This window comes from Stegostoma tigrinum, chromosome 3, assembly GCF_030684315.1.
Source record: "Stegostoma tigrinum isolate sSteTig4 chromosome 3, sSteTig4.hap1, whole genome shotgun sequence".
Taxonomy (NCBI): Eukaryota; Metazoa; Chordata; class Chondrichthyes; order Orectolobiformes; family Stegostomatidae; genus Stegostoma; species Stegostoma tigrinum.
In genome coordinates, this window is record NC_081356.1 from 115,669,707 (window position 1) to 115,687,069 (window position 17,363).

General features: G+C 40.1%; 1 protein-coding gene across 7 annotated transcripts in view; it reads right to left on the reverse strand.

Moving 5' to 3' along the window:
• The window catches only part of tenm3 (teneurin transmembrane protein 3), a 3,293,451-nt gene that overhangs the window by 48,260 nt on the left and 3,227,828 nt on the right, over positions 1–17,363 (reverse strand). For all 7 annotated transcript variants that reach the window (XM_059644858.1, XM_048526868.2, XM_048526869.2 and 4 more), the window contains 2 exons: positions 3,202–3,451; positions 2,050–2,070 (listed from right to left, as the gene is read on the reverse strand). In XM_059644858.1, coding sequence (XP_059500841.1) covers positions 2,050–2,070; positions 3,202–3,451 — 271 coding nt within the window. The remainder of the gene's footprint in view (positions 1–2,049; positions 2,071–3,201; positions 3,452–17,363) is intronic.

Sequence of the window (17,363 nt, forward strand, 5' to 3'; positions counted from 1 at the left end):
GTACCCAGTGCATAATAAGCTGAGTGCATCAGAAGTCAAAGGATATTTGTTCTATCAACAAATAATTTTTAAATCACCATGACATTTTCTGTGAAGTCAGCTCTTTAAATCTATTTGCATTCTGTCAACATTTATTCTGCAAGTTCTAAAACAGTGCCTATTTAAAACATACTCGATATTTGGAATTATTCCCAGTTATTTATTCACCATGGGTGCACAATTATATCTGCCAGTAAAGCAAATTAACTCACGCTGCTGATATAAAATGATGCTATATGGAGATATTAGGAACTGCCGATGCTGGAGTCAGAGATAACACAGCCTGGAGCTGGAGGAGCGCAGCAGGCCAGGGCAACATCAGAGGAGCAGGAGAGTTGAGGTTTCGGGTCAGGACCCGCTCCACACTGTGATTCTGTATGGATGTGTTTGTCGAGGTCTGAAAATTGATGGACTGCACAAAATGTTGGAATATTGCATACCCACCTAATATTCCTTAGGCCAATATCTCCACCTACCTAGTACTCTCTCAATAATGTATTGAAATATCAGATCAGGCTATGTGTTCAAGGTGATATAGTGAGGGTTTAGGAAAACTGATTGGGAATATTAAGCCAGCCTGACATTTAGAGATGAGGGAAAATGAAAGCAAGAAACAAAAAATGATGCAAAAACCATGCACTATGCCTCTGTAACATCTGTTACTTTGAGGAAATGAAAGGAATTAGCTGAGTGCAACAGGTCTGGAGCCAATTTCAATTTTCTTGATACCAAAGGTTGTGGGAATGATTTAATGGTTAAGTCCAAATGTTACAGTATTTTTTCTTCAATTCAGCAATAACCATTCAGTAAGTGATGCCATTTGACTGAGCAGATGTGACTCAAAGCTTAGGGAGGTGCAGAAGGCAAAAAAGGGTAGGAGCTGAACTGGCACAAGGGAAACAAACTAAACAGGGTCAAGTGTTGATGTACAAACTGGAAAAGTGAAGCACCATGAAACAATCAGCTTGCAGAAACACAAATTCTCAAAAAGCTGTATGCAAAAACTGGAAATTTTACATCATTCATGAGGGACTGCTGCTACGTGAGAAGACAAAAGCTTCTTGGAGCAGAGAAGATTAACAGCGAGAACAGTGATGTTTAACATCAAGGAGGGGTTTATTTACAGAATTAAGGAAAAACCATTTCCAGTGGCTATATGGTCAGCAACCAGGAGGATACAAATTTTGCATGATCAGCAAAAAAAGGAAAGAAAAAGAACTCATTTTAACATAACGAGTTGTCATGATTAACAAGGCACGACTTTAAAAGACCAAGGGAGTAGATTCAAACTACATTTCAAAAGGGAATTACACATACATTAGGAAGACAAATTTCACAGAGAAAACCATGTTGAAATCTTCATCTTATACGGACTGGAATGATTGACTGCTTTCGTTTTTTGTGTCAATCCAAACTAAATCAATTTGAAAGATGACTTTCTGTTAATAATCAGGGGAAGGAGTAATGAACTGGCACAGATAAGATGGGACAAATGGTCTGCTTCTGTGCTGTAAAATCCTCAAATAAAAGAAGCTCAAGTTTAATTCTTTAATATCCCTTGTAAGCAGTATGGTTTTTGTTTCTATCTTTTAGGTCTTTTAACATTGGTGACATTAATTTACATAAATTGCACCTATGATCGTTTAAAAATATCAGAGATAACGGGAACTGCAGATGCTGGAGAATCCAAGATAACAAAGTGTGGAGCTGGATGAACACAGCAGGCCAAGCAGCATCTCAGGAGCACAAAAGCTGACGTTTCGGGCCTAGACCCTTCATCAGAGATATTAAAAATATCACTTGTGTTCTCTCAATTCCTTGATCCACCCCCATCAAGCCCATAACAAAGCACTGAAAGCAAAAGCAGATCCAATAACCCTGTCAGAAAAAGGTAAATTTTGAACTCAGTCATGATAATGAAAGGACAGCTTATGTAGGAGGACGAAGTTAGTTAAAACATACTAGCTGATGGAAATGTAGTAGAGACACAACAACAGTTCTCAAACTTACCTATGTCTAAAATCTTTATTTCTTAATATGTAGCAAGAAAGGAAGAGAAGAAAAGTCTGAATTAGGTACGGAACACAAACAAAGAGGTCCAGTTTGAATAAACAGCATTTAATCACCATGCAAAATGGTTCAAACTGTTTATACTATATTAGAAGAGGAGCTATCACATCATTTTAATGTCATACAACCAGAACATAGTTTCCAGACAAATCAGCTTTGCTTCAGTACAACTGCACACTAATAACAATCTACAACACGCATTGACTTTGATGTGTTCGCTAGTGCACTGACCAGACACTTATTCATTTTACCTTTCATAACAAAGCAGATAAAAGTTTTGAGTACATAACCCTGTCATAGCAACAGTTCAGTGTTAATGATTGCTAGCAGTAACCCAAATCCAGGCAACAAACGTTCCGATCAAATTTCGTACCATTTGACTCTTTATGATTGAAAATAGAAATACAACTAAACAACAGATCTAAGCTGCATGTTAATTAGTGCATAGAATATTCAAGTTTGACAAATGAAAATAACTGGTCTATTTGTAACTGGTCAATTTTGGAAATGGAAAATTAATGACTCCCCACCTAATTCCAGGTTAATGAATGCAATTGAGGAACTGCATGTTTTTCACTCGAAACTTGAAGCTAATTAATGCATTTGGCAATGACATTGCACTTTAAATCAACTGTCTTCCTCTCTGTAGCAGTGAAACATTGTGTTCAAATATTCCTCTCAAATTAACAGAGACAGGCCACACACAGCTGCAACTTAAATGCAATTTTGAATGAATAGCTACTTTGCTGCCTTATTGACTGACAGAGGGGTAGTTAGTTTCTCTCGTGATTTCTTTCGTCACTGAACCTCGAGTATCATTCATTAATGGACTGGAATGATAGACTGACTGGTCGTATTTTAAGAGTCTATTCAATCCAAATCAATCTGTGAATTGTACCAAGATAGAATGTTAGCTTGTTCCAATGGTGGGAAGATGGGTCTTGCACAGGTTAAAAAAAATGACCATTTAATTTGTACAGCCTTTTAGATTCTCTGCCTGCTGAGAAAGTAGGGGACAACTGGAAGGAACAACCTGTCCCACCATGCAAAGGCTGGAGCAGCACAGGAGAGGTTTTGCAGCTCTAGACCTACCTTAGCTCTAGAATGCTCGTCACATTTCCTGAAGGAAAGATACGGCGGATGTAGTTGAAATCGCCAATATACAAGCTGCCATCAATGCCACACGCCAAAGCTACGGGTGCCAGGAGCTTGTTACCATCTGATTGGCCATTGCAACTCGGGCACGAGATGCTGCGTCTTCGTCCGTTGCCCATGATGCTGTTGATGACAGCTGGCTGCTGAGAGATGAATTGATTTTCCCCGTTTCCCTTGTAGAGGATGCCTAATGGGAGGATGATAAGACTAGCTTTGTCACTGTCACAAGCAATAAGGCATTTTCCTTGATTGCAGAATCATCATCATAAATCATAAAGCACTATTCAAATTTAACATTAGACCACACCAATCAAAACAATTGATTAAGACAGCTTGTGCCTTCAGCAATTCTAGATAGAGAATACAGATTAAATCAGTGGTGAATGTCAAGCCTGCATCAATCTCTAAAGATTAGAATCATTTGACATTCACCTGTTGTTTGATCAGCTGAAGTATAAACACAGCGATTAAATCTCAGTCAAACCTGTTACTCGGGGGGGAAGAGGTTAGATGAAAATAATTTTTAAATGATGGCTGCTGCTAATGAGCATTTATTCAGTTAATACCATGTGGAGTTTAAAAGCTACTTATAAACTGTTTATTGGTCTCTCCCTGCCTCTTTCTGGGCATTGGATATTTACCCACTTTATCTTTAAAAGATTTTGCCTCAACTTAATTATTTGAAGTGAAATGTTACGCTCCGGTATCGTAGAACGGATTTCACTCAAGTGAACATGACAGCTAGCAAACAACAGAGCTCCCTTCTCCGTGTTCTACAAGCCCAGTTTGGCAGGTTTAAAAAAGGCATTTTCTTTTGTCCCAATTTTTCACTGCTCTGCCAGAGAGCTAGACTGCATCGCCATGGATACTGGCAGTCCTTTTGTCCCTAACTTGCTTATCCTGTTCCTCATCCTTCATGTATGGGTATGTGAGTGTTGACATTGTTATGATTGCAAGGGCATAATTTTTGTTTACCCCCAAGTGCCACTTATTAAATTTTGGGTCTGCTTTTTGACAGGCTAGAATGACTTCTTCCCATTCCCACAAGCTCCTTTGTTACATGATGCAGTCACGTAGCAGCATTATTTTCTGGACTTCAATTTGACATATGAGGCTTTCTGCACTCATATAGAAGCTGAATTAGAAGGGTGAATCAATATCCTCAATAATTATTACCTGTCCAATAAATTTAAAGCGACAATATGTAAGCAAAGCATTAAGTACCTGAAACCACAATATTTAATTTGGCATGAGGCGGAAGTGTAAGTTAGCCGCAAGAAGTGTTTATTTTTGCAAAATAACTATCACAGACTGCACAACAGCTGCATGGAAACCTTTACCCCAACCATGTGTTTGAAATTAATGAGGTTGCTGCTACTGCTTTGTAATTCACAAAGCTGAAACATTCCAATCAGGCAGTTATGAAAATTTTACTGCATCTCTCTTTTATTGCATAACTCTCAGAGTCAGAGAGCATGGAAAGAGACCCTTCGGTCTAACTTGTCCATGCTGACCATGTGCCCAAATTAAACTAGTCCCACCTGCCTTCGCTTGGTCCATATCCCCCAAAGCTTTCTTATTCATAACCTTATCCAAATGGACCTTGTGGCAGTACCTGCATCCACCACTTTCTCTGGCAGTTCCTTCCAAACAAGAACCACTCTTTGTGTCAAAAAGTTGCCCTTCATATCCTTTTTAAAACGTTTTCCTCTTGCCTTGAAAATATGCCCCCTAGTTTTGAACTCTTCCACCATATAGAAAAGACCTTTGTCATTTAAATTATCTATGCCCTTCTCAATTTTATAAACTTTAATAATGTCACCCCTTATATTCCAGTGAAAAAAGTCCCAGCCTTTCCAGTTTATTTTTATATCTCAAACCCTCCATTCCCAGCAAAATTCTGGTAAGTCTTTTCTGAATGCTCTCCAGTTTAATAATATCCTTCCTATCAAAGGGTGGCCAGAGTTGTGTGCAGTACTCCGGAAGGGGTCTCACCAACTCAATCTTGTTGCTAAATTTAACAATGGATGCAATGCTAATTACAATTGCAACTATTACATTTTTCCAAAGAGTAGCTCCTGACCATGTACAGCATCAAGCTTTTCTGATATTGCTCCAACTCAGATCTGCACTCAGCACAGACTGAGGACGAACCCCTGATGACCTACCACCGCCACCTTCTCAGAGGAGCATGGGATGGGTAGCAAACTCACCAAGTGAAGAGAGATGAACTGGTAAGGTTACTGGATTAATAGGCCCAAGCGAATGCTGTGGAGTGAGGAGCTGAAATCCCATCTTAGCAGAGGATGAAATTTGAATCCAATCAATAAGTATGAAATTTAAACAAAGGTTGTAGGAGGGCATGCCAGGAGCAGCACCAGCACAAATCTTGACCTGGAAAGCTGTATTACAGGACAATTTGCCAAACTCCATAATCAAGAAGCAACAGACAGAGTAAACAATCCCAAAGCGAATGAATTAGATCTAATGTCTACCGTCGTTCCACGTTCAGTTGATGATGGTGGTGGGCCATTCAACAACTAACAGGAAAGTCTGCAAATATCCCCATCCTCAACTGTGCAACAGACAAGTCTGAAGCATCTGCTTCTAACTTCAGCCAGATGTGCCAACTGGGTAATCCATCTTGGCCTCCATCTGAGATCCCCAGCATCACTGTTGCCACCTTCAGCCAATTTCGTTCATTCCAGTGATATCAAGAAATCGCTGAATATCCTGCATACTGCCAAGACTAAGGGCCCTGACTACATTCCAGCAACAATGCTGAGTACTAGTGCTCCAGAAACAGGTCAAACTGTTCCAGTACAACGACAATACTGGCATCGATTTGACAATGTGAAAAATCACCCAGGTATGTCGTGTCCTCAAAGTTCAGGACAAATTCTGCAAAGTCAGTTAAAGCCTGTCAGTCTACTCTTGAACATATGGAAAACAATGGAAGGGGTCATTGACAGTGCTGTCATAAGGTACTTGCTCTGCAATAACTTGCTCAAGAACAATAACATGACATGCAGCTTCGATTCAGCTCCAGACCTCATTAATAGCTTTGGTCTGAACATAGATAAAAGGGCTCACCCCCAGTAGTGAGGTGAGAATGACTGTGCTGGATATCAAGGCAGAATTTAAATGAGAAGGGCATCAAACAGCTCTAGCAAAACTGGATTTAATTGGAAGCAGATGAAAAACTCTCTGCTGGTTGGTGTAGTACAAAGGAATAAAGTTGCAATTATTGAGATTAATCATCTCAGCTCCAGGACATCTCTGCAAAAGGTCCTCAGAACAATGTCCTAGACGCAACCATCTTTAGTTGCTTCAACAATGAGCTTCTCTCCATCATAAATTCAGAAATTGGGGTGTTCACTAATGATTCCACAATGGTCAACACCATCTATGACTCCTCAGATACTGAATCTCTTCATGTCCAAACTTAGCAATGACCAAATGATTTGCAAGGAATATTTGCACCACATAAATTCTGGGCAGTAACCATTTAAAACAAGAGACAATCTAACCATTTCCAACGGCATCACCACCATCATCATCATCAGAGAATCCCCTGCTATCAACATGCTGGGGGCCACCTTTCATCTGAAACCTAACTCGACCAATCGTATAAATACACATTGGTTAGAAGGGTAGGCCAGAGGCTGGGAATTCTGCAGCAAGCACTTCATTTCTTGTTTCCCTATTTGGGCCTACAATCAACAAGGCACAAATCAGGAATGTGATGGAACACTCCCCACTTGTCTGGATGTGCGCAGCTCCGAGGTCAGTTAAGAATTTCAACACCATCAGAACAGGGCAGCCTGTTTGATCGGCACCCATCCACAATCTTCTGCATTCATTTCCCCAGTCAACAAAGCACAGTGACAGCAGTGTTGTATCATCAATAAAATGCCTCTGCTCGCCTGGGATCTTATGACAGCACCTTAGAAACCAACAATGCCTCGCACCTGGAATGATTAGGGCAGCAGTGCCATTGTGTCCACCATGGTATCATGCAAGGTCCCTTTCAACCCACACACCATCCAGCCATGCAACTATATTGTCCTTTCTTCATTGTCCCTGGGCCAAAATCCTGGAACTCCCTCATAATGGCAGTTTGGGTGTAACTATTCCCCTAGGAATGCAGTGGTTCAGGAAAGCAGCTCACTACCATGTTTTCCTGGGTCATTAAAGACAGGCGTTAAATGCTGGTCCAGCCAGTGATATTGAAATCCATGAATGAAGTAAAAAGAATAAATGACATTTTAAAAGAGATTGCTCTACACCATCTGGCATTCACACGTCATGTCTCATTTGTCTGTATTTTCAATGTAACATTGTAGCATAACCTGAAGAGCTGTCTTAATATAACAGTGTGCTTGGAATTATTAATAAACTATTTCAAAATGGAATTCATGAACTATTGCAAAATGGCACTGATCTTTAATTTCATTTGATCTCTTATCAACCCACTTAATATAAATACAACAGGTTGCTTTTCATATTAAGGACTTTGAAAAGGTCTGTTGAATAACTTTTCTGTTGATAATTAATGAATTATGTCTTGTTTGGTCCAGTGATTGTCAGTGTTCATTTCAGTTCCTAATGTTTGCTCGCATGTAGACTTTGACATTTCAGTAACAATTACAAAGCTCACGCTTTATTACACACCCAAAATCAGTTCATGGCTTTGAACAGAAATGAATAATTCATAATAACCAGGTTCCACTTCCTGCCGTGAATGACTTCATGTCTATGACTGTGGGTTGTAGGTATGCAGAGGTGTAAGGCTCCATGTGTGGCATACGCAAGCTATTGGCATCACACTGCTTTGAAAGCCAACCGTCCAGCAAACAACATTGCAGGATTCAAATCAATTTGAGTTTTGAATGCAAACATATAAGTTAGCAGGGCAGATGGGAATGGTCACAAGCCAGTAAGCAGCAGTGCTGAATGTGGGAACTTTTAACTAAAACAAGTACTGAAATATAAATAGTAATCTAAGGAAATAGTTACCTGGAAATTCTAATGACAAAGCTTCACTGTTTCTGAGTGCAAATGCATTTTGATATATTTCTCTATGAGTTTATATATAAATCAGTAAACATTCTCCAGCATCTAGAAGGTTGGCTTATTCCCAGTACATGCTGGTGGCCTGTATCAATAAACAGGGTGGAATAATTAGAGGCGATGAGGGTCTCAGCTGCCAGCTGGTTGGTCAGTGCCTTGCCTCCTTACAGGACAGGCTGCTACTTTTTGTTACACTCAGGTACTTGGCAGACAAGTGCTGGTACTTTTCATTGCATGAAGGACTCAACCAATAAGGTGGCGCTCCGCTCTGCAGAAAGCTGTTGGCCGATCAGAAGGTCATTGTTGGAATCCAGGCCAGAGACAAGAGATAGCAAGAGACAAGACAAGGTCACAAGGGCTAACTGCTGGCTCTGAATGGGCTTTCCCTCTTCCTAGTGCTGGGTACCTTAATCAGCCCCTGAGTTCCTTGGAGTGAGAGACCTCCCCACGTATCAGCCTTTCCATGTAGAGAGCACTCTGTCTGCGGTAATGGTTACTTACTCCATTAACATTCTCAACTGTTATCAGAGTTGGCAGTCTGTCTGTGGATCTGTCTGTCCAGACATTAATCGGGGCACAGGCAGAATGGTGATGGGGTCCTCATCCACCTGCCTTAACAAATACATATCCTTAGCCAAAAGCCCTCCATGAGGGGGCACAACATTCTGCCTGTGGTCTCCTTAAGCAGGTTGGAATTGTTGTGCCCATTAGGCATAGGTATGTTGGGACCACCTCAGAGAAAATACTGAAAGAGGAAGCTGCATGCCTGACAAGAAGCAACCCTAAAATGTTACAAAAGAGCCAAGAGGCTTGACAGTTCAATACGTTCACATCTATCAACTCCCCGGGTGCGATCCAGCTGAGTATCTGTCTCTTTCTTTCACGGGTTTGGAGGAGGATAGGTGAATGGGGCAGGAATAGGTTTTCTAGCAACAGGGGTGTGAACTTGAAGAGGTGCAGCTGACTGCACTAACAGGCGAATGTGGGAAGTAGAATGTGAACTGTTGTGGGCGTTGGGGCAAGAAATCTGAAGATTGCACCTTGTTCTCATCTTAAAAAGGAGAACTTCAAAGTGAGAAATGCTCTCCTCACATCGTTAAATAATTCATACCGAACACCATGTTTGAGCCTCCAACCAGCTTGATATCGGCACTGTTTGTCTTCCTTCTCTGAACAAGGGCTGCATATAGAGTGTGACTGGTCAGTTTTAAATTTAGCCTGATTTCCACATCGATGGACCAACTTTCTTGCGAGGAAAGCAGCATTTGTACATTCTAGAATCTGTACTCTCATAAAATAAAGTGTATTGTAGCTCTGAAGAAACAGTTTTTCTGTGCTACCTCCAAACATTGAGAATATTACAGCCAACATAAAACTCTTCAGCTTGTCTCATGTCACAGCTTTCCTTGTAGATTTAGACTATTGTTCAGAACAAAAATGACAGAGGTGACCCCCTCATGTCCTTATCACTGACCGTAGACGTTTCTCCACTTCTAATGACACATGATGAAAAGCACTTGCTTTTATCCATTCACATCGCTATTGTCTTTCCCCTGGAACAGGTGGGCAGTCTGCTGCCAGCAGCTGTATCTCGAGAGGCACTAATTAACTATTGCTGACCGGAAGACTCTCAGACTTTTGTTGCATTATCATGGACACACTTGAGGGATTTTCAGGTTTTATCGTTACATTCTGAACTCTATACCTGAGCTTCTGGCTCAGAGGCAGAGGCACTAACCATTGCACCACAACAGCTCCCTTACCACTGACCAGGTGCCTAAAATTAACACGCACCTGCCATCCTGCAACTACTACTGTAATGGACTTCATTTTCCATCTATAGAAAAATAATTAACATACTGTGGCACAATATGACACAATGCAGATTATATGGATTGAAACAAACTTCATAAATCATTGGATTTACCCAGTGCAAAGCTGGGCAAGGCCATTGGATACTTACAAATGAAAATATTCACATCTCTTTGTCTAATTAATCAACTTCTACAAGGTTTCTTCCAATATGGTGTTGTAACTTTAGCAGCAATTCTGTTCAAAGGGTCAATGTCAGTTTTAGGACTCCTTGCCATGTTGTTCATAGGCAGGAGAACTGCTGTAACACATGGGGATCTGAGCCAGTGGCTTCAGCAAAGGCCATCAAAAGGAAAGTGATTCATGGGGGTTTTAAGTGTTTTACAAAATCATAATTCAACCGAATATGAAATTTCCACACCTTACTCAAATCAGGCCTTCATAGATTAATTTATCCCACAGAACAGCTATAAAAAAAGGCATAATAGCTTTAGTGTACATTTACAACACCCAACTGTGACAATTACTTTCCCCAAATAGCTGAGTTCTGTAATTTTCATTAAAGAACTCTTCTGTGTCAGCATACTTTGTTATTATACCTGATACATTCAGCCATTACAATGAAAAATTACAACTTTACAATTTCCCTTCTCAAAACACAAAGGGAATGATAAACAATATTTTACCTTCATTAGAATATTTATCACCATTTTTCTGGGTGTCCGCACAAACACCTGCTGCTGTCTGTACTCTGCTCCAAAATGAATCTCTTTGGCTTATGTAGCTTGTCATTACAACTAATCACTGTGTTTATTCAATTAGACACAATTCACGTCAGAAAAGTTATTGCCTGTCACTGCACATACCAGAATAATTTAAACCATCGATTCACCGACACAACACATTTTTAAGAATTGACTTGTCCAAATCTTTTTCTTTAATTGCTCCATTTTGTATGTTCACTCAATCACGATTCAATTAGCCCTTTGTTCCCACAGAACTACCTCTGATGTTACACAGTAAAAACTTCAATTAGGGAAATTGGTACACTTGTAAAACAAATGGACGTACTACAGATTTTATCCACAAGAGAATGCGAAGAAATGGATGAATTTTCGATGTGTTGTTCAATTCAGGCCATATTTGAGCCATCTAACCCACTGAACAGTTTTAGCGGAAGCTGCAATTTACTTCGGTGCACAGTGGTAGAATCCAGTGTTGACAACTGCTTTCCCCAAATACTTATACTTTTAACTCTTTGTCATAAACTATTCAGGAGATTGTATTATTAAGTCCAAGAATACACACTGAGGGGTGCTATTAGCCTTGGGGCAATGACTGCAATGGAGGAAAGCTGTTGTTTAAAAGGGAAAGGTCACTGCTATGGTATACCAAGGGACTGGACACAATGTAAAGCCCATCAGGCTGACAGCAAATAAACAGTGCAAGTATATGCTGCAATTTTAAGTGTATGATGATGCTGTGGATTTTTGGGCATAAAATTAATTCAAGAGAAATTGGTAAGTCAGAGTTCAGAGACCACACATTTAGACTATGTATCAAATTTTAGCGAAAGATTAAACAGAGCCGGTGAGCTGGCTAGACAGCATTTGAAAATAGCATACCATGTGATGAAACGGGAAGATGACAAGAAATCAAAAATTCACAATTTTGCTAAGGGAGATAAAGTGTTAGCATAACTTCCAGTGGGAGGTTAACCTTTAAAGGTAAAGTTTAGTTGGCCTTAGCAAACTGAAAGGAAATTGAGTGAGGTAAATCATTTGATAAGAATGCCAGATAGAATGAAATCTCACAGAGTATGTCGTGTGATTATGCTCAAAGGGCATTTTGATAGGTTATGACAAAGTGTGAAGAGCCAAGTTCAGAGGATTCTGAATTGGACTTTTGTCAAGTTAAACCGGACAATGAGGAAGATCTCAAAAATTGGAATACATTATTGAGTTACCTTTCAGAGAAAAATCAAAATGATCTAGAAGAGTTATTATAATCGCATCCGGAGATATGCGTGGGAATATGCTATGAAGTACTAATCTGATTATGCATGATACAGAGGTAGAAAATGGTGTTCCAATTAAGTTTTTAGACTTCATCCTCTAAAGCTAGCAAAAGTTTAAAAAGAGACTGAACACATGCTCAAAGACAACATAATCGAAGTGAGTTGCAGTGAATGGAGCCAAAACCAGGCGGTACTCAATGATTATGTATGGGCAATCACAAATCCAGTGCAGTTAGGAGATTTGATTCATATCCTATTCCATGTTTGGAAGCCTGTATTGAGGAGGCAGGACAAGCAACTTAATATTTCAAAGTTGGACTTACTCAGAGGATACAGTCAAATCCTTCTTTCTGAAAAAGTGAAGGAAATTGTGACTTTCGTGATGCTGAATGGACACTCCCAGTTTAAAGTTATGTCATTTGGAATGAAAAATGCGCCAGCCATATTTCAATGCCTAACCAATTAAGTCATTTCTGGATTATTCAATTATGTGGTGACTTTTAGTTATACATGGCAGGCACATTTGCAGCATTTATTGGAATTATTTGATCAACTTCAGGAGGTGGGCTTGGTGATAAACCTGGCTAAGAGTGAGTTTGCAAAAGCCCAAGTCATGGCCTTGGGCCGTGTTATTGGACTTGGACAAATGTTCCCACGGGCTATGAAAACAAAGGTTATTGGGGAGTTTACCATACCATCGACAAAGAGGCTAGTACTACCATTTCTGGGACTGGGTGGTTTTTATCTGAAGATTGTACCATATTTTAGCAGCGTGGTTGCTTCACTGACTGACTTGTCAAAGACGGGCAGGAAATTTCAGTGGATAGTGGAGTATTGGAAAGCATTTGACAGCCTGAAAGTCGTGTTAACTACTGCCCTCGTGCTAAGGCACACCATTCAACGTGGATATCGTTGCAAGTGATGTGGGTGGCAGTGCCATACTCTTGCAAGAAGACAATGAGAAGATAAAAAGGCCTGTTGGGTATTTTTCCTGAAAACTGAATAGTCGTCAACAGAAATATTCCACAATTAAGAAGGACATTTTGAGCTTGGTGTTGGCCTTACAACATTTCAACATTTATGTTGCTAGTAATGTACCTGAGATATTTGTATAAACTGATCATAACCCTTTAACATTTGTGGAAAAATTTAAGGATTAAAAATTCCCTGTTTAGATGGAGCTTATTATTGCAGCCATTCAATTTGAAAATTATACATACGCAGGATGAGAGAATGTAATTGCTGACATTTTGTCACAACTTTGATAAAGGAGGATGGAGGTGTTCAGTAGCAGGAAAAAATGGAATGAAGTTGAATGTAGTAGTGAATTTTTGCATACTTAGATTTAATGTAATGTATTTGTATTGTTGTGTACTAGTAGAGTAAGACTAAAGGTTTTAAAAATGAAGCCATCTTTGTGTGTTCATGGTTCTTATTTTTAGCGGGGAACAATACTGTGGCTTTAAAAGGTGTATTTTGTCCTGGTTTTTCATAAGAAAAAAAGATTGAGACAGAGGTTATGAGCGGTTTGCTCAAAGCCAATAAAGTAAACAGTTTGTGAGGCTTTGAGGTTTTCTTATAAACAATAGAAGCCCGAATGGTGGGGTCAAGCTCCCACAGAACCAGAAGTTTCAGTTTCAGCTTTCAATAGCTGCTGAGATCTTGAAGCTGGATGTGAAAGCTCTTATTCCTCTCTCTGTTATAGCTAAAAGCTGGGGGTTCTCTTCCTGCTGCTAGGATTGCTGTGACATAATCTAATTTACTGAATTTGCCATTACCAACGGTGTGTTTATGGTATGTCACTATATTGAAACAGTTAATTAATATGGCTAATTATCTATTATTTTGTTAAGCATTTCAATAGCATTACAGTTAAGCCAATTCTTTTATTTTTATTCTGTCTGCATTTTAAGTGTAGTGTAAAATACAGTACGTTTTACTCAAAGTCGACCCATCGTATTGCATCTGGAATACAATGCCTTACTTTTAAAATTACCTTTAAAATAAGAAAAAATTAGGGTCTGGGCTATCTTAATATATTTTGAGGGGATGTGGTCTGGTCCACAGCAGTACAGTACGGCCTTTCAGAGTGTCACATACCTTATTGATGGAAATTGACGCGTTTCGCATTATCGAGGACAACTATGAGCTTTTATGTAACATACTTGAATAAATTTTATGAACAAAGTATAGATTTTGGAAAAGAATTTTTGTTCAGAAATACCTATGTGAATTTTCTCTTTAGCTTTCACTCCTCCCCTTTTGGAGACTTTTGTGGTCGGTTTCCTCCCTCCACACACCCTCTGGTGGTTCATGGCTTGAAGACCCTGAAGTTGCGTTCTGAACTGTGTTTCCAGATTCAGCAAATGGAAAGGTGCTTTGTGAAAGCTGAACGGAAATCACAGCTCATATTTTGGCCATAATGCGGGCTTCATTGATGAGAAGGAATTTAAACGCAGCTTATGTCATTTAAATAAATGAGTGTTTTTTAGTGTGAAGAATGTAATATACACTAGACTGAATAAAACTTGATTTTTTGCCTCAGGGCCTGCTCACGGTGAGTTGACGTGGTTGGTAGAAAGGGAAAGGGTGGGTATCATGGGTTAGCACAAGTTGGTTTGGATCTAAGATTACTTGAGTTTTAGGTATAGGACCATAGATTAGCTTGGTGGCTATGAAGGTGGTGAGCAAAGGGACATGGAGTGGCATAGAGGGTACAAAAGGCATGGGTTGGCACAGAAGGGGAAAGGGGATTGTATGGGTGGTGGTGAGGAGTCAGAGGAAGTTGTGTGGGCTAAGGGCTGGAGAGATGTCTTCAGTTTATTTCTATTTTTGTTACAATGGAGTAGAGTGCCTGGTCAGCAAGGCAGAGTGTCTGTGGCTTGCAAACTATGCTCTTGCTCCGGGGTTGCCTGTCCCAACTCTGAAGGGGCCACACCATCTTAGAGCAAAGAACTAACATTCCGGACTGCTTCCTCCTTGATTGGGTTTGCTCAACCGGGAAAGTGTCCATTCTCTGTGCCCCTGACCAAACCCTATGGGCTACGATTTCGTTTTCTACCTGGGGATAGCATCTTCAAGGATTTTAGTCCATTTGGCTCAGTAGGAGTCAGAATTTATAGTAAGATGTTGGAATGAAACTAAATGCAGTGCACAGAAATGGGGTGAAAAGCTATTACAAGGGGCACGGTGACCAGGAGCGTAGGGACATAGGAAACAGTAGGCCATTCAGCCCATCAAGCTTATTCCAGCATTCAATTAGATCAGGCTGACCTTCTACTTCAATTGCATTGACTCACACTCTCTCTTAGTGTGTTTACTATCTAAAAATACATCACTGTCTGTCCTGAATATGCACAGCGACTGAGCCTCCATAATCGTCTGAGGTACAGAATTCCAAGTTTTGACACCCTATGAGTAAAGAAAGTTGTTCTTCTCTCACAGCCTAAATAGCCTACTCCTGCTGAGACTCGTTCTCCCTGGTCCGAGATTGCACACAACTCTAGGTGTGGTCTCACTGAGGATCTATACAATTGCTCCGAGGCATTTTCACTCCTGGACACAAAATCTTCCTGCGACAAAGGCCAACATGCCATTTGCCTTCCTAATTGGTTGCTGTACCTCCACATTAACTCTCAGTGTCTCACAAACAAATTCCATCAGAAAGATTCGGAATCTCAATTAAAGGAGAGATTTGAATACAAATATCGAGCAAAGGCCCATCAGCCAACTTAAAAATGCCATTTCTCAAGTGTAGCCTACTGTCTTTCAGAGAATTACTTCCTTTTTCATTGGCTTCACAGCAGCCTATCTGCTCTATTCAGTGTCTGATCACCTCCATCGATATCTGTGGCTATAGTTGCAAACTCTATTTCATTCAGATCGCTTGATCCAATTGCCTTTTAAAGTTAATCACCTCAGCTTCAGGTCTTCATTGGGATTTTCCCACATACTGAACACTGTTGGGGAATGAAAAGTTTCTTTTGACTTCGAGTTTCACTTGAGAGATGTGAATTTTAAACATGACCTTGAGGTTTTTCAAGTTTACTGAGTAATTCAATTCGTTATTTAATTCAATGCATCTATTAAATGCAGTAACTTCATATTATTAAACACAGTCAGTAGGCTATTAATTAATAAATGTAATTTTAAATGAATTAATTATGCTGAAATAAAAATGAAGATTTTAAAATGAAGCTTTGCTTTTCTTTAGAATGCCATGAAATTTATGTAGTCACAGTTTCCAGGATATACAATGAAATATCACTGAGTCTGAGGGGAATCTAATCAACTTGCTTCGAAAAAGAAAGAATGTTTGCTACTTGATGTAGAATCTGAATTTCAGTTAAACCTGTACTGCGCTCTGCCTGAACAAAGTCAACAATGGGTTGAATTGTTGGGGAAGTGCCATAAAAGCCTTCTGACAGGAAATACAGCAAGGAAGCTTGTGCTGACTCTCACACTGTGGTCACACGCTGTTAAAATGTCCCTAGTCCACTGACAGAACTCTCCAACATTACCTATAGGCACACCCACTGCACAGTTTCTTTTACCATACATGTCAGAAATAGCTCATTTTGAGACCTGGTGTAGTATTAGTGGGCCAAATGGCCTCCTCTGCTCTCTGACACCTCCGTGATTTTGAAGCTCCACTGTGAGGAATGGGGTCCATTCTGTAACATTAAGGCACCCATTTTCAGATCAATATTTGGAAGAATTAGGCGGGGAACAGAGACCACCGGGCTTTCCTATGAAGATGGACACTGGGGTTTCAAGGGACACAAGGTGATGAGAAATTCCACCCACTCATGGCAAGACTAGTTGGAAACCTCCAAATTGAACTAATTTCTGCAGGTTTCTCCTCTGTAGGGCACAGCAATTTGGATGTCTGACCAAACCAGAATTTAGATCGAGTCATACAGCATGGAAACAAAACCTACAGTTCAACTTGTCTGCACTGACCAGACGTCCCAATTTGACCTAGTCCCATTTTCCATTATTTGGCTCATATCCCCCTAAACCATTCCTATTGATAGACCCATTCAAATGCCTTTTATATGCTGTACTTGGACTGGCCTCCAACACTTCCTCTGGCAGCTCATTCCGTTCACGCACCATCCTCTGGGTGGAAAGTTACCCTTTAGTTCCTTTTTAGATCCTTCCCTTCTTATATCCTGGACAAAGCAGTCCAAATGGA